Here is a 27,637-nt window from a genome sequence, read left to right as displayed (position 1 = left end):
ACCATGGCGAGACCCGTTTGAAATACGGCCTGGAGACAAAATTGCACAGGGAATTCTTGAGAAAGCTCCATTTCCCCGTTTTGAGGAACAAACTGAACTAGAGGAAATTTAGAGGGGTAACTTAGGCTTTAAGAGGCCGATAAGACACATACCATTGGTGCAAAAAGGGCAAATGAACCTACTGTCCTTCCCGACCTAGCCTTTGCTCAGCGAAATGATCCAGTACTCGCAGAGGCTTTCTTGCAAGTGATTCCTGAGGGAGAAGGACAAGAAAAGGGAAGTCACATTTTTTCGTCCTGAAACGGGGCTTACTATATGGAAGAGAAACCTCCAGGGAAAGCCTAATTGAGACTCAATTAGTAATACCCAAAACCCATTTTAAGATCGTGCTAGAGATTGCACACTCTCACTTGTCAGGGGGACACTTGGGACAATCTAAAACCCAAGCTCACATCAGTGGGAAATTCTATTGGCCGGGTATCCATACTGACATAAAGAACTTCATTCAGACATGTGAAATAAGCCTTAAACCCAGCTCACATATTCCCCTAATTGCCCCTCTAAACCCACTAATGATAATAGAAGTTCCTTTCTCTAGCATCGGAATGGATATTATTGCCAATGGAGGTTGTTGTGCAATTGACTCGTAGATGTCATGGGAATGGTTACTCACCTGGTCTTAGTTACATTGATGAACTAAAAAGGCATGGTCTGCAAGTGCTCCAAGATGATTCTCTGGTGGCGTGGAATATCCTCCTTAGTAAATGTATTTACACCTAGTGCTATTGTTGGAGAAATTATGCAACAGGTATGTATTGCTGTTGAACGGTATAATGCAAATGTGTGCAGATTTTTTACTTGCGCTTCTATTTATGTGCAGGTTACAATGTAAAAATGTGTGCTGCCAATATGCACTAAAAATCAATTCTAGTCAAAGCAATTAATTCTGGCTTTAGGGTTGAGCACTATGGGGTACTCTACCTATGCAGCACATGAATATATCAAACGAGCCTCATGCTAAATAAAATAGGACCCAACATTGAAGGTAATCTTCAAAAACATTGCTTGCACTCTGCCATCCCAACTCTTTGGAGTTAAGATATCTGCTTAACTCTTTTCTATACGAAAGGAAAACAAGATATCTTCCCTATGCCAGAGCTTTTATGCACTTTATAAGATTAATGCATGCCCTATACCGTGGCTTTAAACTACTGATGCCAGGAGATAGTCGCAATTGTCACTGTACGCCTGCCTCATAATTAGGACCCAGTTATTTAGTAAGCAATCAAATCGTCTAATTCACATTCCTTCAGTCAATCCACTGTTTGACTGCTATTCCAAGTTAACGATGATCAAAAGAGCACACAGAAGCTTACCTCATTTTTCAAACATTTTGCACCAACTCTTGCTTGTTTCTGTAACTACCCTTTGAGCTGGTATGTCACTTCCTTACACATCTCTTCGTTCTTGTGGGTGCTAATGCTCTGCTTCTGCACTAATAGCAGGTCATTAAAGCTGATGTTGTCTTCTTTGCAGGAAAGAAGCTGTGGATTTCTATTTGGAACACCAAACAAAGACCTTTTTCAAGTAAGCACGTATGTTTTGCGTCAGTATAACTTCTGAATTGTCTCTAACAAGAAAGGTCACGAGGAAGACTAATATGTAAATCAAGGCGCTTTTTTTTTGTTGCTTTTAATATGCATATCGGATATAAAGTTAGTCATAGTCCATGATTGGCTCCTCCCCTGTCTCAAACAAACCCCCCAGGGTAGCCCTCTGCCCGTGCAGCCCATCGGCTAAGGGCCCTGATCCCTTTTGCTCCAACAGAGGCGGCTACTGGGAGTGTCAGCCAGTGACCGCCAGGGAAGCCAGTGACCAGCTGTCTACCATCAACTACAAGGACCAGTAAGGTAAGAGTGGCCTGGTTTAGGGGAGAGCCACAACTCTAACCCAGAATCCTAGCCACTTAGCAAACCAACGTTACACAGGGTGATTAGGCCTTTCTCCCTCTATACAGGTCTCTCGAGTTTAACAGGGTTTCGGTGTGCATATTGCATTGTGTGATATTTAGATTGCATTGATAGGCCCCTCTCCCACTATATAGATCTCTCTAATTTTTATAGGGGTTCTGGCTCCATATTGCATTTTGTGATATTTAGATTGCATTGATAGGTCTCTCAAATGTTATAGGGGTTTTGGGTCCATATTGCATTGTGTGATATTTAAATTGCATTAATAGGCCTGTCTCCCACTATACAGGTCTCTCAAATTTAGTAGGGGTTCTATTTCCAGGCTACATTGTGTGATATTCAGATTGCATTGATAGGCCTCTTCCCCACTATACAGGTCTCTCAAATGCTATAGGGGCTCTTTCTCCATATTGCATTGTGTGATAGTTAGACTGCATTAATGGGCCCCTCTCCCACTATATAGATCTCTCTAGTTTTTATAGGGGTTCTGGGTCCGTACTGCATTTTGTGATATTTAGATTGCATTGATAGGACTCTCGCCCACTATACAGGTCTCTCAAATTTTATAGGTGTTCTGGGTCCATATTGCATTGTGATATATAGATTGCATTGATAGGCCGCTCTCCCATTACACAGGTCTCTCCAATTTTATAGGGGTTCTGGGTCCATATTGCATTGTGTGATATTTAGACTGCATTGATAGGCCTCTCTCCCACTATACAGGTCTCTCAAGTTTGGTAGCGGATCTATTTCTGGGCTGCATTGTGTGATATTTAGATTGCATTGATAGGCCTCTCTCCCACTATACAGGTCTCTCCAATTGTATAGGGGTTCTAGGTCCATATTGCGTTGTGTGACATTTAGATTGCATTGATAGACTTCTGTCCCACTGTACAAGTCTCTCAAATTTAATAGGGGTTCTGTCTCCATATTGCATTGTGATATTTAGATTGCATTGAAAGGCTCCTCTCCCACTATACAGATCTCTCAAGTTTAGCAGAGGTTCTTCGGGCTGCACAATACGATATTCAGATCTCATAGATGGACCTCTAGACAGGTCTCCCAAATCCCGCTGACCAACTCACTCCTGAAGTGAGACAGAACCCACCAGTGAATTACTGTGGAGTGACATCCCGATTAGGGGCTCACACCTCTTTAGGCTTAAATTCTAGCTGCGCCCCACAAAATCACCCTCAACTAGTAGATATCCTTCTTACACCCACACTGCTTGTTCACTGCAGTGCACCGCGTATAGGATGACGGACACTAAAGAAGCCACTGATAAAACCCAACTATATAACCCCTAACCACCTCCCCTACCCCTCTCAAGACAGCAACTGAACGAGTCGGCTACATTAGCCGGAAATACCACCTACAGACATAGCCCTAACTGTTAGCGGACAGCCCTCCACACCGTTTACTACACCACAAGACAACCAGACCAAAGCAGAACCAACCGGACATCAGCAAACAAAGACCAAACAATATAATGCAGCACAAACGACCCATTCCAAGGGAAAGGAAAAGAGAAGAAAGAGCAAACAATCCAGAACAGAAACAAAGCACCACAATTACAGAGAACAAGAATCCAACCAACTCTGAGAGAAGAGACAAATCCCTCTACCTAACTCCTTACCTCGCTGACAACTGGTCGCAAGAGCAAACCAACCCAATGCTAGAAGCAGCAACATCAAACTACCCAACACAAATGCACAGAAGGAGGATGAACAGCACAAGAAACAACACACACACGACCGATGCGATAACATCTTACATCACCAAAGCAAGAACAACTTCCAATAGACAACCACAACTCATGGAAGACGAACCCGATGCAAACAAAAACCCAAGACGGAACCTAGAAGAACTTTTTGAAGACACTGACACCCCAAAACATACACCTCAACAAGAGATCGACCAGGAAGGAAACCCCAACACCGATCAGAAGACGACCTCACAAGAAAGTCCAAACCAAACACCTCCAAACTCCACTCCAATCTTATAAACGCAAGATCCATGTCAAAACACTCGACAGATCTTCGACCTACTCGATGACAACGGCATCGACCTCCTGTTCATCACAGAAACATGGCTGGACGACAACTACAAAATCACACTCCAGAGCTGCCTTCCAAACGACTTCAAATGCCTCCAAATAAACAGGAAAAACAAAAAAGAAGGAGGAACCGCAATAGCATTCAAAGGACACCTGAAAATAAAAACAGACGAACTGCTCAACATCCTCAGCTGCGAAACCATGGTAATACACCTAAAACAAGCCCAAAAACCAATGTCACATTCATCCTGGTGTACAGACCACTGACATATGGTGCAACCTTCGTTGACAACTTCATAGAAGCCATCACCAACATAGCCCTCAACCACGAACACCTAATCATCCTGGGGGACTTCAACATCTGGTTGAAGACAGTCATGCCAACTCCCAAAACTCACTGATTGAACAACTCACTACCATCAAACTACGACAACTAGTCAAACGGGCAACACACTCGGAAGGACACACCCTCGATGCAATTTTCGCCAAGGAAAAACGCATCACCACAGCACCACCGATACAAATACTGTGGCGTGACCATCTTATCATCCCATTCGTGATCACTCTGCCCACTCAAGTCGACATCCCACCTCCTAAACTCACAACCACCACAAAAAGAAACTGGAAACACCTCAAAGAAAGCAATCTATTCGAACAACTGGAATTAACCAAACCCTCAACTACAGAACTACAGCAGCTGACCTAGACGGGAAAGCGGAGCTACTACACAAATGGATTGCAGACACAATCGACAAGATCGCCCCAGAAAAACCTTTCACCCCATCAAAAAAAGAGCAATGGCAAAATGGTTCACCCCACTATTAAGCACCATGAAAAAGGAAAAAAAAAGATGGAACTGGAATGGAGGAGAGAATACAACACAGACAAAAAAACACTGTTCCAGAGACAAATCCGCGCATACAAGAAGGAAATTCAAAAGGCAAAGAGAAGGCATTATGATGACAGAATCACCAATGCCACCAACACACAAAAAGAAATGTTTAACATAATTAAAGAGATGAGAAACCCACCAGGCTGTGACAACACCCCAAACCCCTCAGAGAAACTATGCAACGACCTGGCAGACCACTTCAAGAAAAAAATCAACAACATCTGTCATACCATACAAAACATACCAACTGACTATAACATACTACCAAGCGATCCTATCACAGAACCTCAGCACAAACTCAAAAACTTTCCTGAAATATCAGCAGAGGCATTTGCAATGCTGGTAAAACACAGCAAGAAAGCTGGATCACCCATGGATCCCTGTCCCCCGGACATCTACAAATCAATCCTCGCACAAGGAACGTCAGCAGAATACTATAGAAACCTTTTGAATCAATCACTAGCAACAGGAACTGTAGCGAGGACCTTCAAATCAGCATACATCAAACCACTTCTAAAAAACACAAGTGGCGATGTAGAAGACATCGGCCAACTACAGGCCGATCTCAAACATTCCCTACCCGGCAAAACTCTTGGAAACCTACGTATATAAATTAACCCAAGAACACGTAGAAAAACACCACCTTCTAGATCAAGTTCAAGTCGGTTTCAGACCGGAAAGACTACTATCCATCTGGGACGACCTTAATACTAACGCAGACTCAAACACATCCTCAGCCCTTATCCTACTCGACCTCTCTGCAGCCTTTGACACAGTCATGACACCCTAACCAAAAGACTAGAAGACATAGGCATAACAGACACAGCACTACTCTGGACTAAATCATTCCTAACAGACAGAACACAAACCGTATGGATCAAACCCTTCAAATCCACTCCAAGAGTTAAAGACTTTGGAGTGCCACAAGGATCCTCACTATCACCAATGTACTTTAACATCTACCAGACACCGGTTATCAGAATTTTTTTAAAAAAAGTACCACATTACATGCTACAACTACGTAGATGATACTCAAATCCTCTACAAAATTAAAGACCCCCAAGCCGATGGCGCAACCCTAATCGAGTGTCTAAAAGAATTCTTCAACTGGATGACTGCAAACATCCTGAAAATCAACCCAGGAAAGACAGAAATCATGAACATATCGAAAGACCAAGAGAACGAAACCGCCATCCCATGGCCAATTGAAATGGGAATCGCACCATCTAAGGTAGTAAAAAAATCTGGGAGTCCTGATGGAGAACACCCTAACCTTAGAACCACAAATAAATGCAACAGTCAAGAAATGTTTTTTCCTCCTCCACACGGCAAGAAGAATCCTACCTTTCCTTTCCCTCAGGCACAAAACACTATCGTCGCCCTCATCATGTTATAAATTGACTATGCAAACAGCCTCTACCTCGGAATACCAGAATACCTCCTGAAGAAACTACAACGGATCCAAAATACAGCAGCCAGACTACTCCTCAAACTATCAAGAAGAGAACACATCACTCCTGCTCTAAACACACTACACTGGCTCCCAGTAAAACATTGCATCACCTTCAAAACAATGTACAGAACGCACAGGGCAATCAGCGGACAAGGAGCAGAATTCCTACAAAAGAAAATAACAATCTACAAGCCAACAAGACTCCTCAGGTCAAGCAACGAAATCCGTCTGGAACCAAAACCATACCTCAAGAAAAAACTGGGAGGCTGCTACCATTTAGTTGCAAAAACCTGGGACAACATCCCAAAAAAAATAAACACCAAAGATCACCTAAAATTTTGGAAATTACTAAAAACCTGGCTCTTCAACACCACAGACTCAAACTGAAACAGAAAGGAAAAGGGATGGCCAAACTAGACTACACACAGACAACTCCCCGAACCGACTGGGATGCTCCCACGGCACCCGGACGAGTGACGCTGGGTAGAGTGCAACACAGGCGACACCCATGGAGACTGAATCAACAACCCCATCATAATCCCACCCAACACCCCCACTCGCCCCTTGGTTGCCACCAGGCACCACAGTGTTATGGAATTGTCGGGATATTGGCAATCACCACAATAGTTTTTTTTTTTTAAACTTTATTTAATACTGACATTTTCGCTTAGGAGGAAAGACGTATTTCAAACAGAGGATCACATCATACATATATAGTCCAGTGTAGCGTGAGACATATTATACTAGATTCAAGGAGTGGGGGGGGAAGGGGGAGATGGGTGGTGGGGAGGTTGAGGGAGAAGAAGTCCCGGGTAAGGGTGTCATTCAGGGGTTGTTGCGAGGTTCAAAGTTATTGTCTTTTCTTTCTCAACGAGCATATATGACCTGACTGTGGCCCATATATCCTTGGGTCTCAAGGTAGTTTGAATCCCTTGGACGTATGTCTCTTCACATTCTTGTGTGTTTAAGTCTCTTAACCAGTTTTGATGTGTGGGGGGGTCTCTTGATTTCCATTTCTTAAGGATATTCCGTTTGGCCACGGCTCCCCCCACTGCGAATAGTCTGCGGGTGTTGATGGAAGCCCTTCCGATGTCTCCCAGGAGGTATTTGAGCGGTGTGGCTGGGATATTTGTATTTAGTATAGCGTCCATTGTGTTGGCGACTTCATTCCAGTATTGCCTAATTGGTGGGCATTCCCAGTACATATGGATGGTTGTTGCATTGAGTGTACCACATTTGGGTCATGGCTGTGGCTTGGAGGGATCGAATTAGGTGATTTGTTTGGGTGTAATGTGGAGTTGGTTCCGGATTTTGAATTGAATAAGTCTGAAGTTTGCGCATAGGGAAATGGTTTTGGTATATTTACAGTAGTTTGTCCAATGTTGTTCATCTATCTGGATATTCAAGTGTTTTTGCCATTTAGTTTTCATATTGTTCTTGGATGGCGTATTAGATTGAGCAATCCTGTATAAAGTAGACACGTTGCCTACGAAGCCCTCCTCTGAAAGGATCTCTGTTAAGAATTTGTGTGTTGGAGGTGCGTTGGGGAAGGATGGCCATTTTTTCTTGCATGAGGCCTTCAGCTGTTGCTGATGTAGGGTTATGGTGTGACTTTTCCCTGTTCTGTTTTGGATTTCCCCCAACGTGAGAAATCTACCCTCTGGGAAGAGGTCTCCAACCTTGGCCTGTTTATTGGGGTCCCACAGTGTTTGTATAGTACGATCCATTGTGGGTTCCAGATCTGGGTATTGCCATAGGGGGAGGTGCGGCCAGTAGGGTATTTCGCATTTCACTCTCTTGAGGATCTGCGCCCATGCTCTCGCTTTTTTGTTCCATGGGGTCAGCCATCAGTTTTTCTCTGGGTACCTTGGCAAATATCATACTCTTGAGGTTCAGCGGGGAAGCTGCGAATTTCTCTGCATGTATATGGGCATATTGTTCTGTGGTGTTGGCCCAGTATTTTGCAAAGTGTGCTTGTGCTGAGTAGTAGTATAGCTGGAAGTCCGGGGCTGCTAGGCCTCCTGTGTCGTAGTTCTCACTATCACCACAATAGTTGAGCTGTGGACATTGGCAGATGCACTGGCCGTATGAGTGGAAAAGGGAAGATAGGTAGGGCTGCGAGGCAGGCTGGGGGAGGAGGGCGCCAGATGTGAAAGGGACCTTGAAGGTCAGACGGACCCAGATCAGGACAGAGGCGTAGGGGTGCTACCGAAACCCATCTGGGGAGATTACAGAAGCCCACCGCCTCAAGTCAGGATAGAGATGCCAACTAACCAATTGCACTAACAAATTTCCCCCTCTGCATACATCTCTCAAACACCAAACCAAACACAACCACAAACCTACAGCACAACAAACCACACAAACTTCACTACATGGCAACAACACAACAAAACAAAAACACACAGACTCGCACAACAGTACACAACGACTACCGGGCTCACGACCCCAGGACCAGCCAACGGACCCAACGGGCTGAGGCCGTCAACAGCACATCACTGCTCTCTTGCACTTTTCCAGCTCCCTCCCACTAACCCCCCCCCTCTTTTCCTCTTTCAGAGCCGCCAGAGCACCAGGGGACCACTCCGGTGGTGATAGTTAGCGGTACAAATGTCCTTTAACATTAACACTGTGTGCCTGCTTTTCTGTGAACTAGCATGATTTTATGCGTATTGCATACATTTAAAGTAACCAGCGCCAGCTTAAAGTTTATCCATGCAAGGACAGTTCTGTATGTAGCATCTTTTAGTCGTCAAATCAAAGCGTGTGTGCTGTTGCTCGTGGTGTTTCTGTAACAAAGAATGCCTCATACAAAGTATGTCACAACTGATTCATTCACATTTTCATTTTTGGAATCCGATTTTTGATTGTCTGGTGTTCCGTGAAAGATCAGTGAGCAGTCATTGTCTGTGGCTAAAGTGCGTAATCAAATTATGGGGCACATTTGATGCTTTCTGAAAAATAATTTGCCTTCTAACCATAGTCTCATAGGTGGATACATAAATAATAATGCTGCCTCTGAGAACAAAGTCCTTTTGCACATGCTTAGTACCCTGAAAAGGGCTGACAGCATTTTGTTGGCCCTAGGAGTGGATGACACAAATAAAAGCTAGATTGGGACCTAAGGTCTCTGTGTGGTACTTTATCACTACTGCAAAGAAGGTACCCACCACCTTACATCACTGACCTGGAGCCATACCATCCATCATGGTCTCCAGCCTTATTCGTGGTAAATAAAAATAACACTGCAAGAACAATCTTGCTCCATAATGACTTGAGGTTTTTAGTGTTGACTAGGATTTCAGGAGGGGAAATGGGCTTTTGTCTATCTTCTCCTTCCTGGCATTGTCATTTCTTTCTGTATATGTGTGTGGCAGTTTTTGTTGGATGCCTTTGCTGTCACTCTGTAGAGGATTTTGTTAAGCTTCAAGAACTGCTATCTGACTCATTGACACATTACATCAATTTGTGGCAAGGGTAAGTCGAAGTGGAACCAGCAGTTTACTTTTGGGGATTATGTAACAGCTCTGAGAAGTAACATACCGTAAAGTGGTCTTGTATAGCACACAGCTGCCATTTTGGGGGTCTAGCGGTTCATGGCTCTGTAAGAAAAGAGGGAGGGTGTGGTTGTTAATGGGTTAGAGGGAAAGGCAGGCCTGAATACAGTATTGTTGATGTTTCCAGTCCAGAAGTACCCAAACCTTGAGCGTCAGTGTGATTCTACATGGTGTGATGATTCACAAGGTGTCGTCACTTCTCCCCAGAGGGCAGCCATGTGCCATTTGGCTAGGGAGCTGCTGGCTACCCAATAGTCTCCCTATGGGTGATTTAATGCAGGCGAACCTCATGTGGAGGGACTCCTCCTTTAGGGACAAGGACGATCACCTAGGGTGCAGCCCGTTAAACCACGTAACTCCCCAACATTCCCTAGCCCCCCTTCCATACCGAGCCATTTCATTGAGAGTAAGCCCATCTATTTTTGTAACGCATGGGATAGTTTCAGAACAGTACATAGTGAGAAAAGAAAGAACATAGGAACCTTGAAGAGTAACCAACCCTTCGGTACTACCATGAGGTGGCTCACCAGAGGCATGAGGAATGACAAAGACACATTATCTGCAGGTGTTGATGCTGCGCTAGGGCATAGTCCCAGAGATAAAAAGGAAAGAAAAGAGGGACTAAAGGAAGTCTGATCACGGGAGACCGCTGGAGCCCGAAGTTTCGAATTCCGAGTGAGGGCTGGAACAACGACTGTGCAGGGGACGCCGACGGTAGGCTGCGAGAGTCCATTGTGGGTCTGAGAGAGGCAGACTCAACTTCAAGGCCGAAGGGAAGCAGCAGTGGCATGATCGCAATAAGGTGGACCGTCGAGTCCCAGAGCAAAGCGAAGACGGTAAGGAGTGGAGGACAGCGAAGGTGCACCGGGACCGCCTAAGTGGACAAGAAGAGCAGAGGTAGCTGCCGACAAGGAGCCCCATGCCAAGAAGGACCAGTGATGTGCCTGCCGCATCCCTCAAAAAGGTAATGGGAGGCACGGGACACCCGGTTGGGATACGGGGGAGGCAGAAAGAGGGACACAGGTTCTTCACCCTAGAGGCAACTGCAGGGCTATTGCGGAACAGAACTGTGTAGAGTGCATCATGGAGGATATCTCTCTTCGATCTCCCTCGTCCACGTAGTAACGAAATAGCTACTGGATGCTGGAAGAGTGAACCAAGCATCCAAGGACAACCTCTACGTCGTGGTGGCCGCAATAAGCCCACTGACTGCCAGAGAAGGGTCTAGAACCCTAACCACAGTGAAGCAAGCATCAGAGCAAAGCATCCTCATCAGAGTGGCAGCAATAAAGCCCACTGACCACCAGAGAAGGGGACCCTAACAGTGAAGAAAGCATCCAAGGAGAATGTTCTTGCTGCAGTGGCAACCATAAGCCTACTCACTAACAGAGAGAGGTCTGGGACCCCAGTACAAAGAATTTGAAAACTGGATGAGAACTTACTCTGTGGAGTGGCAAAGATAAGGCCATTGACCAGCAGAGGGGGGGAGAGGGGTTGGACTTGCTGGTACCAAGAGAGAGTGGTGAAACATACAGCAAGTTGAAAGCCATGAAAAATAACTTTTCAAATACCAGGAGAAGGGAGTCATTCTCCTGGGGAAGACACAAAAACCCTTGGGACATAAATCAAAGACACCACGGTAAGGGAGTCATTCCACCTGATCTTATTGTTAACTGTACAGACCAGTACCAGGAGAAGGGAGTCATTCGCCTTTTCCAGAATGTGAAGTTGTGCAAACATCGTGTGGAACCCACAAACCATAAACCATAAGAAGGGAGTCATTCTCCTGGGGAAAGAACTTCTGTTGAATTATATTAGTCTTTAGTTGTAGTGTAAGGGATAAGAGTAGGTTGTTGACGATTCCTGATGCAAACCAGGCAGTGCTGAGGATATTTTTGGATCTTTCCCACTTCATCCTCAATCTTCCCTTGGAGAGGTTCAAGATGATCACGCCGGCTCTGATTGGCCCTCTATTGCTGTGACTGGTGCTGCATGGTGGATCCACAGGATGTTACCTCTAAATCCCCACACGGTAGCTCCATCAGAGTTTTACTTTTCGCTGTGAGAGAGACAATTCCAGTGCTAGTTGCTACCCTTTAGGTTGATCTTATCCAGAGTACTCATGATACTAATGTCAGCTGTGACGTCCTACCTTCGTCTGCTGCAAATCCACTGTACCTGGGTGACTGGTTGGTGAGGGTAGCCAGCCTGGAAGAGGCAGCCTCTTCACTAAGATTACCTCTGGATCTTATTCTCGATTGTGGGTTTCGACCACCCCAGGAAATCATCCTCGACAGTTGCATGTAGCCTGACCTTTATTGGTTTTGTGTGGGACACGGAAAGAGCCAGAGTTTATCCAACACAGGAGAGTATTCAGGACCTCCTTCATACTTACTCCTTTTTCCTCTGCCGCAGACAGAAAACTGCATGGTGGTTCTAGAGACTCCTCGGCTTCATAGCCTCATGCAAGCTCTCAGTACCTCATGCGAGGAGGAAGATGAGGCGCAAGCAGATTAATCTAGCTTTGTTTTGAAAAGAGTCATACCGTTTCCAAGACACAGTCCTTTCAGTTCCAGCAAGCTTGCGGGAGGAACTTCGCTGGTCGAACAACCTGACAAATCTCGAAGGGGAATGCCATTTGTGGGCCCCCTATCCCTCTCCTACAATTACATTGCTTTTGTTGCAACTACGCTGGGGAGCACCCCTGAATGGTATTTAGATCCATGGGGGATGGTCGTGGGATCAGATGCTTTGATATATTCAATGCATGGAGCCTCCAGGCAATCTTCTATGCCCTGATGGCTTACTTTCCACCTGAATGTTGTGGGCCAGGTGGCCCAAATCTTAAGAAGCAACACAACTGAAATGTTGTATTCAAACCAACAGGGAGGCACAAAGTCTCTGCAGTTGGCACATCTGGCAGTAGAAATGTGGGACACATCACTCTCCTGTCATTGCATCTCCCTAGGAGGAACGAGGATGCATATTCCCTCGCACGAGGGATACCGACAACCACGAGTGGGAGGGGGGGACGCTCCTGTCCAGTAAGGGCGGTTTCCCCTGGATGATCTCTTTGCAATGCATCCGAATAAAAAATTCCTATTCACAGCATGTAGCATTGAGTGTGCCCCAATTCTATGTTGGATTCCAGAATTATATCTTGGGATGGGCGAGTCATGTATGCCTTCACACTATGCCTTCCCACCTTTCCTCAAATTCATGAGGTGCTCAAGAAGCGGCAGGTGTAGGGAAGGCATGGTATCACAAGTATTGACACTGACACTATGGATACAGTTTGTAAACTCTTTATAGAAAATGTTGGATTTGGAGCCACCAGGGGGTGCTGAGAAATGCTAGCACACCTCCGTCGGTCTTGTCCTCTGGGTCTGTTTGAAGGGATTTGAGCACCTTCCAACCACCCAGGAGTCAGGACCTAACCCCCCTACCCCGCAGAAGCCATCTGAACCCTCGGACCACCGAAAGGAGAGATATCCGACCCTTCTACATCGCATAGATCCAGAGTTCAAGCCGCTGAAAGAGGAGGCAGACCTCTTGTGTCTCTTCGCTCGCGCCGCCTCTCGGGGACAGCCTGACTGAACACTGCAGAGACGGAGAGGCCTCCCTGCCTCGAGCCACCTGCAGCTCTCTACGATCCCCTCCTCCACGAGCTTTGGGAGCGAAGCAGAAAAACAATCAACTGTCCCGCTGCCCAACTGTCCCGCTGCCCAGCCTCCCACACCATCAATCCCTGGGACATTCCGGCCCGCAGGCCTTCCCACCAAGAGGTGTGCAGCTACTGTCTGGCAAGTAGGAACTACCTGCTGTGGAGAGCGGTACTGCTGTGCCCCCGCCTCCAAACCTGCTGCCTCCTGCTGGACCACAGACCTCCCGCTGCGGAACAGGGAGAGAACACGAAAGAAGTGGCACTGCTGACACCTTCCTAGAACTAGACTCGCAGCTCACAACCTGTATGAAATAAACAATAAGCAGCTGTAGCGAGGGGGCTGCGAATAGGCGCACGGGGCAAGCGCTCCATTAGAACATAACCCTTGGCTGGGGCAACCCTTGGGGGTGGACTCTGTCACCAATGCGCAAGCCCTCGAGTTACCTATCCCACATCAGACTTCCTTTGTGATCTGCGTTTTGAGGTGGGCCCAGGACAGAGGTTCCCGGCTTCACGTTTACCGCCCTCCAGCTATTGGTTGTACCACTGTCTAGATCGCTTCTACTTCGCTGGGACCCAGCCTCTCACCGGGGACTCCCACAGGCCAGCACACACCCGTAGCAGGTGGAGACCTTATATTCATAGCCTGGCCTCCCTCCATTAGACTCACTGACACGCAAGGGCCCAACCAGCTCACCTCTGCATACCCCATCTCCAGCAGCCCAATCAGCCGGACGGCACCCTCACTACCTGCCTCCTGCCGCATCGCTACAAAGCACTGGCGTTGCATGCCGTGGCACGGACAGCCTGTCTCCAGACGCCGCCCCGCCTCGACTGCCGTATGCTGCTGCTCATAATGGACTGCCGCCATTGGCCCCTACCACGCTGCAGCTGTGCCCCGCACCCCTCACTGCAAGCTTATGTGCCCCCACAACTGGCATCCACCTGCCTGAACCCTATCCCTTGCCTGCCTCTCCCCAGTGCGGCCCAGCGAGGAGCATGACCTCCAATCCCCACAGTGTCTGGTTCGGGGACAAGAGAGCGACCAAACCCCCAGAGAAGATTGGCAAGGCGGGCCCACTCCAGCCGTAAACTTCCTGAACCTGAGATCTAAGAGCCCTCTCTGCAGCTTCTCTCCGAGAGAGTGGAAAGAGGATGCTATTAGCTGACATATAGGGCTCTTCTGCACAAACCCCCAGCTGAGGGGTTTGCAGTCATTGCAGCACCTGCTCCTTGCTGGAATCGCAGAGGGCACCCCACCCTGGAATCCTTTTGCACCCCGCCCCTGCTCTCCCTTCCAGAATCGGGTGGCCCTCCCCGGACGAAGCCCACAAAGTTAATCGGAACAAGCCCTAGCTCTGGTGAATCCTTCATGAGCTGGGCCGAATCTTTGCAAACGTTTCACCACACACCGGTCTCGGCACTGGTGCCTTCCAAAATGTCTGCCCCACCGCAGCCGGAACCACTGGATACTAAGTCAGTGAGTAAGGGCATGGCCGCCCTCCTGGAGGAAATTTGGGGCTTCAGAGCAGACATTGATAAAAAGGTTAGACACCCTTGATGAGAAAGTGGATACTATGGACGACCAAGGCCAAGCCCTGGAAGCGAATAGCACCTCGGTGGACCTCCTAGAGACCCAGATTGACACGCGCCTCTCTGAGTTAGAAAGAAGAGAAGTGTACTTTAAAGTTGGATGATTTAGAGAATAGAGAGCGTTGCAGCAACCTGAGATTCCTGGGCTTTCCGGAGCAGGAAGGCAAGACTCAGGCAGACATCATAAGAGCTGTCAATGCCGTGGTCAGGAAACTCTTCGATGAGGGCAACATCAATGAACCAACGATCGACCGAGCATACAGGGCGGGAGCCTCCACTAGGGACCCCAGGTCAGTCCTGGTAAGATTTCACTACTTTTCAGAAAAGAGCAAGATCCTGGAACTGGCTGGACAAAAGGGCCTGATCAACTGGGAGAATGCGCAAATCTCGATCTACCAGGACTTTTCGGCCTTTACCCTGGCAGATGCCGTCTTTGTGCCGCCCTGACAAAAATGTTGCAATCCAAGGCTGTGAGATGCAGATGTGGATACCCCTTCTCGCTGTCATTTGAATTTGAGGGCTACAAGTAAGCCATAGTCACGGAGGATGATAAACATAGAGTCTCTCAGGAGCTCCTGGGTGACTCCTCCATGGAGATGTTGCGAGTGGATCAGGGGAAGGAACTAACTGGTCCCCAAAAAGCTAAGGTCTTCACTGAGAGGCGCAGGGGTCGGGGTAACAGAGTTCAGAAGGTTCGCCCCGGCCTCCCCCAAACCCACCAATGACTAATGGAAGCCCTGTCTCAGCAGGGTTAGCTCTCGGAGATGGGGAGACCTGGATTCTTAATACTAGGGCCCCTTTGTGGGTTCTTTAAATCCTTGTTTATTGCTACACACTGGGCTGGGGGAATGCACATCTTTTTTGGCACCTCGCGTGACGGGGTGGCGAAAGTCAATGATTGCTGTTTTTCTTTGAGCGGGGGCTCTTAGAGGCTGCTGTTTGGTGTTCGATGCCCGGAGGGTGTAGACAATGGTGGCCTGGCCTAGCAGCGATCGATATGTCGCGGACGGTCCAGGCGCCTGGGGGGGGTTGTTCTGGTTTGTTCTTAGGTACTGTGTCTTTCTAATACCAAGCAATCACTTGATTTGCAATAGGGAAGGGTCCTATATCTGTATCCAATTTTCATGGAGGCAAAGAGGGGAGGTGGGTATAACGTGCAGTCCGAGAGGAGCTTTAAGAGGTTATTGCCCCCCTGATGGATGACCCGACCCATACACTGACGATGGGGTCACGAAATATGCATGGATTAAACTCACATAATAAAAGATCGCTGGTGGTTAGAGAATTTAACAGGCTCCAATTGCATTGCCTCTTCCTTCAGGAGACGCACTGGGTAAAGGGGAAAGTCACAATGTTTAAGGCTAAATCCATTCAACATACGTTCCATGCCTCGTACTCGGCAAAAAAACGTGGCGTGGCACTTCTAGTGTCTTCTAAGGTCAATTTCTCTCCCAAAGCCCAGCGTGCTGACCCTGAAGGGTGTTATATTATGGTTAAGGGTGAGGTGAGAGGTAGCATGCTAACAGTGGTTTCTATCTATGCCCCAACTGAAGCACAAGATCACTTTTGGGAGGAAATGAAAATGATGGCCTTTACAGAGGGTTCCTTACCGGTGGGTCGTAATTTTAATATGGTTCTCGACCCCGAGAACGACAGAAGTTCTGCTAACCCACACATGGATACTCACAGAGAAAGATGGCCTCCAATTTCCAAAGGGTCAACGAGGAGCTAGGTCTCTCTCTCACTCGACGAGGCAGGGCCACAACCCACTTTTTACATATTTTTCCAAGCCCCATGCAACCTTCTGCAGGATAGACTAACTCCTGGTGGACACCTCAATTCGAGAACGGATATCTGACTTTAATGTCGAGTCTATCCCATGGTGGGACCATGACCTGGTCAGAACGCGTATTGGAGTCCCTACACAACCCCCTGGTAGATCGCGTTGGTCGTTTAACAACCTCCTTCAGGATTAAGAGCTTTCCCAGACCCTCTTGGCCACCATAAAAGAGTACTTTGTGATTAACGACAATGGGGAGGTGAGCGTAATGGGGTTTGGAACGCGTTTAAGGCTACAATCAGGGAGTGTGCTTATGGGGATGGGATCGAGGAAGAAGAGAGAGCGAGAAAAGGCGGAGAAACGAGTAAGAGAGAAGATAGAGGCCATCCGGCCAGGGGGAAATTAAAATCTCAAATGTTCCCGGGCAGATGGGCAGAGCTTCAACAGCTTAAGTCGAAATTGGCAGCTCTTCTAGTGGGTCAGACAGAAAGAAAACATGCCTTTTTAAAACAGAGGAAAAAGGGGAAAAAGCAGATGAGATACTTGCATGGAGGCTGAAGGAATTTAGGAACAACAGAAGGGTGGATTCTCTCCACTCCCCTGATGGAGAGAAATGTATTAGCAATGCTTCACAGCTGAACAGTTCCGTCAGTATTATGAGAGGCTATACTCTTCGGAATACTCTGGAGATGGAACTGATATTGACTGCTTCCTGGATTCCCTTCCCATCCCCCGGCTTCCCCCCGGAGAAGGCTGACCCCCTTGTACTCCCCATTACCCCTCAGGAGATAATAGGCACCATTAGCACCCTGAAAGGAGGCACCACTGCGGGAGATTTTTTTCACGGTCCGCTTTTTCAAATCCTTCCGCTCCACCATGGCCCCGTTTATGGCTAAACTGTTCAATGCTGCCCTTGACTCGGGTTCCCTCCCCAATCCATGATGTCGGCTCTCATTGTGGTAATTCCCAAAGAGAGAAAAGACCCTACCCAGTGCCAATCTTACCTCCCCATTTCCCTTCTAAACACAGATGTCAAGATCCTGGCGAAGCTCCTCGCCAATAGATTGGCTAAGCATCTCCCATCCCTGGTCCCTGGCGATCGGGTAGGGTTTATCCCCGGCAGACAAGGGGCAGATAATATCAGGAAAACCCTGGAACTGATGCACGAAGCTTCACACCACAACTCTGAGGCTTATTTGCTCTCGTTAGATTCGGAAAAGGCCTTTGACTGGGTTGAATGGCCCTATATGGGTAAGGTCCTCCAAAAAATGGGTCTGGGAGACAAGTTTTGTGGGTGGGCCGCAGCACTACACAATGGCCCATCGGCGAGAGTATCAGTAAACAGTGCCAATTCGACACCTCCTATATCTCTCGAGAGGTACCCGACAGGGATGCCCCATCTCCCCCCTCCTCTACGCCTTGACGATGGAGCCCCCAAATCGTGGGAGTCCAGTGCGAAGACTGTGACTTTAAACTATCCCTCTTTGTAGATGACATCCTAGCTTATATGACCAACCTACGTGACTCCCTCCCAAACCTTCTTGATTTAATTAATATTTTTGGAGCTTTCTCCAGGCTCGAAATGAACCTGTCCAAGTCATGCCTAATGCCCATGGGAGATAGAGACCAGGAAATTAGAGGAAAAACTGAACTAGAGGGGATGAGAATTGAGCATACGGCCACCCCATACTTGGGGGGGGTAGGGGGAGGTAAATCCTCCCTAGAGATGTGAAAGCTCTATTTGGATTGAACTTCTCCCTGCTCTTGGCCAAATTAAGTAGAGACCTTGTACGATGGACCCCTCGAACCCTCTCATGGTTTGGCCGTATGGTCACGATTAAAATGAATATTTTGCCCCGTCTTCTTTACCTCTTCACGGCCTTCCCCACTATCATTCCGGAATCTTTCTTCATGTCACTTCATGGCCTAGTTCAACGCTTCATTTGGGGGGGGGGCAAGTATTAAGCACTCGACTCTGACTCTACCGAAGTCCCTTGGAGGCTTTGGACTCCCCGACTTTAGGCAATACCACAAGGAAGCCCAGCTCAGGGTAATGTTGAAGCACATGAGGGACGACATGGGAACGTATTGGACTTACATTGAAGATAACCACACCCATCCTAAAAAAGTCAGAGACCTCCTGTGGGCTCCCATTAAAACCCTCTCTGATTGTCTCAGAACACATCCAACCTTAGCCGTACTATGGGCCTCCTGGAAAAAGAATAAAGAAAACAAAATTCTGTCCTCCTGCCCATCTCCCTTGACCTCGCTGTGGGGCTTCCCTTTTTACCTAAGTACTAAGGGCTTACGAGACACCCAGTCTTGGTCGGACATAGGCCTGGAGAGAGCTGCACAACTGTTCCGTCAAATTCTTTATTGAATACGACCAATTGGCTGATGCCATGGGGGACAACCCACTTACAGTATTTGAATACCTCCGCCTCAGAGATCTTTACTAACCCCAACTGGTGTTCTGACTTGGCCCGCACCCTCAAACCCTTTGAGAAAATCCTGGTGGAGTCCACTACGAGAAAGGCGTCCCTCTCTAAGATCTACAAAGTGCTTGTCACAGCGAATCTAGAGAGTAGACAAATCTTCAGACGTTTCTGGGAGGAGAAGACGGGGATGGTTCTCAAAGAGGCAACATGGGGAGCGGTTTCTAGAACCCTCTTCTCGGGGTCCTTGTACACCTCCGAAATGGAGCACAATTTCAAGAAGTTACACGCCTGGCATCTCCCCCCAGCTAGGCTCTCGAGGATGTTCGAGGGGTCGTCTCTTCTCTGACCTAGGGAATGTGTGCAACGTGGAACCTGGTATCATATGTGGTGGGAGTATCCCGTGGTCCAGACCTATTGGGCCGAGTTTTTGAGTTGGATGAAAGACATTGTGGGCACTGCACCCTCCCTGCAGCCCCTTGAGCTTCTCCTAGGCCCCCAGCCCCGGAGTCTGAGATGAGTGCCTTTCTGAAGGTGGTTGAGTCAATGTTGAGAGCCAGAAGACTGGCCCTCGCCTAAAAATGGAAACACCCCTCCATCCCGTCCAAAGCGGAATGGCTAGCCAAGTTATGGGCCATCTTCACTTACGAGAAACTGCCAGCAATTTCCAACAACAAAATGGATACTTTCCTGCTAGACTGAACTGTGGTCTTTTTGAGTGAGGAATGCAGTGCCTTGAAACTCTGATGTTCGGTCCCAGAAGAGCACATTGGACTGATTTAATAATGGATAACCTGTACTTACCCTGGCTGCTTTTGTTGACCTCATTACGTCAGTTGTAATTGATTATTTTTTTCATTGTTCTTCTTTTCATCTCTTGTGCCTCTGTTCTTACCAATGTTACTCGTACTCAGCAAATCGGTTGGGCTTGGTAGTGTTAAATGCGGGGGGAGGGGAGGGATGTGGGAGGAAGTAGGGGAGATTTAGCATTTCTCGGTTTTGTTCTGATCGGTCGATACCAGGGGTTCCTGGTTAATCTCTGTATCTGTTAAAATGCTTAATAAAAACAAAGTGAAAAAAAGAAAATGTTGGGGTTGGAGAAACTCCTATTCTGCCCTACGACTAAGATGGGAGTAGCCTCATCCATCAAACTATAAACAAAACAGTCCTAGTGGAGTCTTGTCAAATCAAAATGGCCTATGCTAACATAACCGAATGCCTGCCCTATCTCTTTTTTTTTGTTTAAAGTGTAAAAAGGGGAAAACGTATGCCAAAGGAAAAGTCAGTGTTCAAATGATAATGTGGCTGAACCAACTGTCCTCCCCACGTTAGGCCTCATGGGGTAAGGCGATCCTCATAGGCAGGATGACACACTCTGGCTCGGCTTCCAACACAGTACATAGTTCAAAACCGTGGATCGATGCCCACCTGGCCTTCCAGGTTTAAAGTTCCTTTCTCCAACTTTCAAAATAATGTTTCAACCAAAATGTTCACAAAGGTTCCCCCTCTGCATGGCTCAGACCTCTCACAATACAGTTCACACAAAGTTGCAAGGGGGCTGCATTCCCCTAGCTTAACACACTTTGGGTCTCCCTCAATCGAGTTCGGACCACTTTTGGAAGTCGAAGTCTTTCGAATGTGCAAGGCTTTCGTTACAGACCACCGCAGAACCACTTCCGCTCAACGTTAACAATTTACTTTCACTCCTGCTGTTTGTTCGCCCTTTTGCTTCAAACAAGGAAGGCATGGTATCAAACAGTAAGACAGACATAAGTGATCACAGTTCAAAGGTGTTTATTGAACTTCAATTGGGTTTGAAAAAATGCCTATCTAATCCTAAATCTAAAGATGAGAGCAAGCGCTGACTATCAAATAATAATAATGCAGTCCTAGTCGAGTCTGTCAAAATAAAAGGGCCTATACTAATAAACCTATTGTCAATCCTTACTTCTAAATACAAATAGTGTGGGAAACCATGTTATGCAAAAGAAAAGTGTTCAAGAAATGATATGTCGGGATATTCAAGCCGTTGGCTTCCTTCCCCAAGTTTTCAGCATGGGACAAGGCAGCACACTCAAGCTTAGCACACTCTTTGGCTTCTCTAGCATGAGGATGCAATTCAAAAACTCAACATTGGAGCCTTCTATGCCAAAGTCTCTTTGCCATTCAAAGCCTCTTATTCCAGAAGGCCTGATCTAACACAACAAACATTAAAGTTCCTTTCTTCTTAGAATTTCACATATACGAATTCTCTGGGGATTTATTGTTCACCCCGGGTGCCCCTCTGGGGGGTTCAGACCCACTTTGACATAAAAGCTACAATTGATCTCCGTCCGCCGGGGTCGGACCAAATATTTCACATATACAACTTCTCAGGTCATTTACTGTTCACCTTAGGTCCCCGTCCTCCAGGCTCAGACCCACTTTGACACATAACCTTCAATTGATCTTCCTCCTCCGGGCTTGTATCAAATTTCTCTACTTCATCAAAATCGAAGACCTTTGACTGGGCGCTGGATTTTGCGTGACCCGTTGCAGGACCACTTTGATTCACACTTACTCATTCTCTTCTTGATATAACCGTTTTCTCACTTTCACTTTTAGCCACTTCTCAGTTGGATACCTTACAGAGACATTCGACGGAGCACCCACGCAGTGCTGGACCACTCTGTCAAATGTGTTGTATCTTGCTTTTAATGTTGAATCACTCACTTGCATCTCTGATCACACTCGTTTAACAATGTTTGTTTCAGCGCTCGCCATACAATATTGCTGCTTGCAACCTTGGCTTCAACGCAAGCCAGTCTTGTATCGGTCTCCCCAACTCACCGGTTGTGTTGATTTCACAGATGCTGCTTTGTTTTTGGAGCCAAGGACAGTATAATGGCGGCTGGTGATTCTCCCCGCCTTGATTGACTCGCGAGGGCCCCGGGTATTTCTGACACACAATGCAGGATTCTTCAGCCTGGTTTCCTGATCTGATGCTTTTTACCCTCCAGGTTCCTGGAAAGTAACGGTTCCTTTTCGAAAAGGTCAAAGGAACTTCCATCCTTGCGATCCTCTTCTGTTTTACCATCTTTTCTCTCTTGTTCAGCTGCCGCCTCGAAAATGCTGTTTCCTCGTATTCTTTTCTCTGCTCAGAGTGTGCTCTCGTGCTCCGCCTTTTATTCGTGTGGGGAAGCTTAATGAAAGTCAGTTGTGTGTGATGGTCAGTAAATGTCTGACCTCGCCTGCCCATTGTATTGGGACACGTCGGGTATACTGCTCGGGTGTTAGTCTCCTTTCTTTCATAGCAGGCTGTCCATGAGAAAGTGTTTGTTCTGTAAAGGGGGTCAGGGAGAGTTCCTATATATCTTACCTCATAGGATGGGGTAAAGGTGCTACAGGGAAGGGGATACTGGGTCTCACCATCCGGTGTCCCACTACCACTCCCCGAAGACCCCTCATCCAGGTGATCCTCCCACACTGGTGCACCCCCAGCAACTGGATCCAAAAGCGATGGCCGTGTCCTGGCCACCTGGATAACCGATCCCCGGGAACTAGTTGGTGATACACCTTCCTTTCACAGAGACTTTTAAATGGGCTACTTCTATTCACGGGACTACTCTGTTACTTAATATCGCTGATCTTGCAGCTGTATTTTACTTTAAAGTTCAATCAAGTGGTCTGACTTTCTTTGTGTCTCATCCATACGCGTGCATCCTTCACTTGTGCTACAATGTTGTTTCTTCATTCACTTTAACCCACACCGGTCTCTCAGGTCGCTTGCCAACTCACCAGTTGTGTGCGCTTCTTTCTTGTTTTGCATTTTCTGAGTCAAGGTTAGTAGCACAAGCTTGACCTCACCTCCCCAACTCTGCCCTTCACCCAGGAGGGTCGCTGGTATCCTTAAAACACAATGCAGTCTTCACTTGTCGGATATGAACTTCTCCACATGTCTTTCACAGTCTGTCGGAGGCAACAACCTCCAGTAGAGAAACCTTGGGGTTTTCGGCATGCTTCTCTAATCCCTTGGTCCATTGCTCTGCTCCAGTAGGTGTGCCTTTGTCCCGGAATTTCTGCTTGTTCTCGTGTTCTGCCTTCCTCAGAGTGTGTCTTTAGGTTTTGCCTTTATACATGTGAGAAGAGCTAACTGGTATCGGGTATATGCACTTAGGGTAAAGTGCTTGACCCGATTAACAGGGCAAGCCCAGTACAATGTGAGAGAGTTAGTCTGGTTGCTCTGTCACCCTCTTCCTCGGCCCAGTGTTTGTGTAAAAAGGGAGGGAGGGAGAGATGGTATGCTTGACCCGATTAACGGGGCATGTCCAGTACAATGTGAAAGAGTTAGTCTGGTTGCTCTCAGTCACCCTCTTCCTCAGCCCAGTGTTTGTGTAAAAAGGCAGGGAGGGAGAGATGGTAGTTCGGAAAATACTAAAAAAATAGGATCGGTAGATGAACAAAAAAGGGGAATACTGTGTATCACCCCCACTCCCTGAAGACCTCTCACCCAGGCGATGCTTCCACACTGGTCCACTTCCAGGGTCTGGATCCAAAGACGATGGCTTTGCCCTGGCCACCTTAGAGAGAGATCCTCCAGGCCTATCAGGTGAGACAACCTCTGGTTTCTCACAGGGGGCATTTGGGTGAATATGATCCTGGTCGTCCTGTTCTGACCAGGGAGGTTTTTATTTTTTGGATCTCTGGAACCTCTCGTCGGCCCTTCCTCTGTGACTTTCTGCAGAAGAGCGATATCTTATGCCAAAAGGCGACAGTGGGGAGATCCTTCTCCCCTTCACCCAGTCACAGAACATCAGCCTGGTACATGAAAAACTAAGATTTGGCCATTTGGAACTGTCTGACAAAATCATGCAGGTTATCATGGCGGCCAGGAAGCATAGCATTTAAGATCAGTATTTTAAAAAGTGTGCGCTCTTCTGCCATTGGTGCATGGCTGCACACCTTAATTCTTTCTCCTGTGGACTGGACCCGGTCCTCTCCTTTTATTGACAAATTGGCATTGGGTGTTGCTTTGAATATTTTATGCTTACTTCTCAGCGGCTCAGATGAAACCACCATTTTATTGCCAAACTCTCTGGTTAGGAGGCATTGCAGGGGACTTCTTAGGTTGTCCCCATCCCTGCAAGGGGTCCGCAACCCACATGGCATTTCAACATGGTTCTAGCAGCTTTGGGTCGCAATCCCCTTAAAACCATGTTATTGGCAGATAGCAGTTTGGTCTAATGAAAGATGGCCTTATTGGTGGAAGCCACTTCAGCTCATCGGGTGGGGAATCTACATCCTTTCTTAGCCTCTGAGTCACACATAATGTTCTACAAAGACGAGGTTGTCCTTCATATGCATCCTGCTGTCCTTTGAGGTGAGGAAGAATGACATTCCATTGCTTTGGCGTTTGAGCTTTCAGACTTTGACTGGACCGAACGAAGGACTTCCTTTTTTTTTTAGAGTGTCTTTGCATTATTTTGCAGCATTTCCAATGGTTAGTTGGCACCCAACGTAGCTATTGCTCGCTGAATCACATGCATTGTGATGAGCAAAAACATCAGTACCTCTTTCCTCCAAAGTGCATGTGCATGCAGTGAGGGCCAAGGTGGTAGTGTGCAAGGGATGGGGGTATCCTTGCCTCAGGATACTCATTCCTCCAGCATTGGAAGAAACCATGGCTGACCTTGTATGGAAGGCAGGGCTTTGTCATGGGATAAAATTAGTCACTCTGGCCCCTTTTAGAAAATAGAGGAGCGTTGTTCCTGCGGAGCAGGCAGCACAGGTACACTCTGCTCCCCTTGCATGGGTGCTGAAACTGCTACGGAATCCATTCAAAAAAAAGACAGGGCCCCGAGCTAGGCCAAGATATCTCCAAAACAGTTAGCCAAAAGCTTAAAGGACATGAGGAAGTTGGGAACTTCAGTATAGCGGACATGGTTCTCGAAGCTGAGGTCCAGCCCCATCCAGGTGCAGAGAACTACAACTGCAAACTTCCCTGTTCCAATTAACCCCACCTAATTAATATTCCACCAAAGGGAAGTTGGAACGATGGGCCAAAGCCCTATAAACCTCAACGGCTCAGTTAGTAGGTGGTGGAGAAAGGAGGAAGAGCTCATTAGGTTCTGGCAGGGAAGCAGGAGAGAAGAACCTGGGGATGGAGTTGAAGGGGGAGCTGGAGACTGAAGCAGAGCCCCTGGAGCATGGTGCGAGTAGTCAACAACAGGCTGGTGGTGAGACATGGGAGGGTGGGTTAAAGCAGAGACAAAATGTGGGGAGTTAAAAGACTCAGTGGGCTAGGAGTAGGAGGACCCAAAAGACTGGGGAATCATAGGTCCAGAAAGTGGCAGAAATGGGGGACAAGTAGAACACAGTGGTAGCTATGAGGAAAGTGCCCAAAGTGGTGACGAAGTTGGTAGAGTTGGAAGAGAATTGGAGTATCTTAAGTGGTGTGAGAGGGCGGCTGTGAGGGGTCAGAAATGCGAGGCGGACAACTTTGTAAAGAGTTTTCCACTTTGCCATTTTATTAAACAAAATAGGTTGAATAAACGCTCCACTATCCCTACCCTGATGAGGAATTCCCTGCCTAACTTAAAGTAAGGGAACACTCTATCCGAGGGATGTCTAACCCTCACACTTATACAGCAATCAAAGCAAAAAGGAATGATATGGCTACTTAATTCTATGTATATATATATAGAGCACATATGACCCGCCTCACAAATTGATCAATGTCTCTTGTCGGGGTCTGGACAATCTTACTTCCCCAGATCCAAACAGGGGTTTTCTCCACAGTTCAAACGAAAACACAAGGAAATCTGATTTAACACAAAGTTCCAGTATAAGTCTTAAGGTCTTGTACTTAAAGACACAAAGTTCTGTTGCTTCAATAAGGTCTCTTGAAAGAAAAGTCATATGCTCTCACTCCTTCTGGAATAAGAATGCTTTCACAATTTCCCAACAACAAATAGTTTGGTCAGAATGGTTCAACACAATTTTAACTGCAGAAAGAATTGTAACTCTTCTTTAACCAGCTTTCACAATTCATGTCCACATGTCACAACTCAACATGTTGTTTTCTGTTAGTACCACTCTTTAGCACTTGCATCTTCTACTACCTAGTTTACCCTTTCACCAGGTTTCTTCTGGGCAATCACTTCTTGCCCTACGGATACACTCGCCTGCCCGTCTACTTCTTCAACTCCAAAACAGAACAGTGATTCAATGGTAACTTTCAGATTAGAATGATAACAACTTCAATGGTCTTCTTTGGTATCACAATGTTGGCAGCTTTCAGGGAACAGAACATTCACATTGGTCCATACTAAGACCTTTCCACAAACGGTGCTCTTCTTCCAAAAGGGCAGCTTGTTTTCCACCTTTCTTCCCCGTCTGCCTCCATACCAAAATAGTGAATAAAACCAACTTCACTGGTCTTCTGTGGTATCACAATGTTACTAGCCTTTTAGGGAAAAGACCATTCACATTGATCCATACTAGGACTTTTCTACAAACGATGCTCATCTCCCTCGGGATAGTTTATTTCAGAAGGGCAGCCTTTTTGCCACCTTTCTTTCCCTTCTGCATCAATACTGAAATAATGATCAAAGTCATTTCCTGCATTTGCCCTGGCAGTGGAAAAGTGAGTTTAGATCAACCACAATCATAAATGTCCCAGAACCTGAGTCGCAAACTTGACAGCCCTGGGTCTTTTTAACATACCCATTTTATGTTTGGCAACTTCTGTTCTTTAATGTCTCTTGGCTTGGGTATTGGTGGTATGCTTGGGATTCTAATAAGGCCTCCCCACACCGGGCTGTTGGTATTTGCTCAAACTCATGCATTCGGTTCTAGGGTCCTTCTGATTTAACATCAGCCACTTTTGGGCATTTTCAATAGTTCAGTATTCGTACTGCTTGTTAGCATGCTTTTCACTCGCGAGTGATCCTGCCTGCATGGAACACCCGGCCTGCACTGGAGCACCCGAGAGTCACTCGTCCCGCTTAGACTTACCGGATAAGTCGCTTGCAGGTGCTACGCTTCATGTTTGCAGGACTGCTGCACCCGTGGCCTCTCTCGACCAGGCACACCATCTCTCTTCAGTCGCTGTTGCTTCCACCACACAGGTCTGGAGTCTCTGTGACTCCCGAGTCTCCGGTGCAACCCAGCCACCTGAGACCCCTCGATTGCTCGCACCACGTCTGCTTCCCCTTGCGCAGCCTCTGCACAATATAGTGTCACAGGGTAACCATTTC

At 47.1% G+C, this 27,637-nt stretch overlaps 1 protein-coding gene across 2 annotated transcripts in view; it reads left to right on the top strand.

The window, feature by feature from the left end:
* Positions 1-27,637, top strand: part of NME7 (NME/NM23 family member 7) — a 2,086,428-nt gene that overhangs the window by 760,876 nt on the left and 1,297,915 nt on the right. For both annotated transcript variants that reach the window (XM_069636474.1, XM_069636473.1), the window contains one exon: positions 1,537-1,587. In XM_069636474.1, coding sequence (XP_069492575.1) covers positions 1,537-1,587 — 51 coding nt within the window. The remainder of the gene's footprint in view (positions 1-1,536; positions 1,588-27,637) is intronic.

The sequence above is a fragment of the Ambystoma mexicanum genome, chromosome 7p (assembly GCF_040938575.1).
Source record: "Ambystoma mexicanum isolate Mex_15411 chromosome 7p, UKY_AmexF1_1, whole genome shotgun sequence".
In the NCBI taxonomy this organism is placed as follows: domain Eukaryota; kingdom Metazoa; phylum Chordata; class Amphibia; order Caudata; family Ambystomatidae; genus Ambystoma; species Ambystoma mexicanum.
This window is presented reverse-complemented; position numbering and strand designations above follow the sequence as displayed.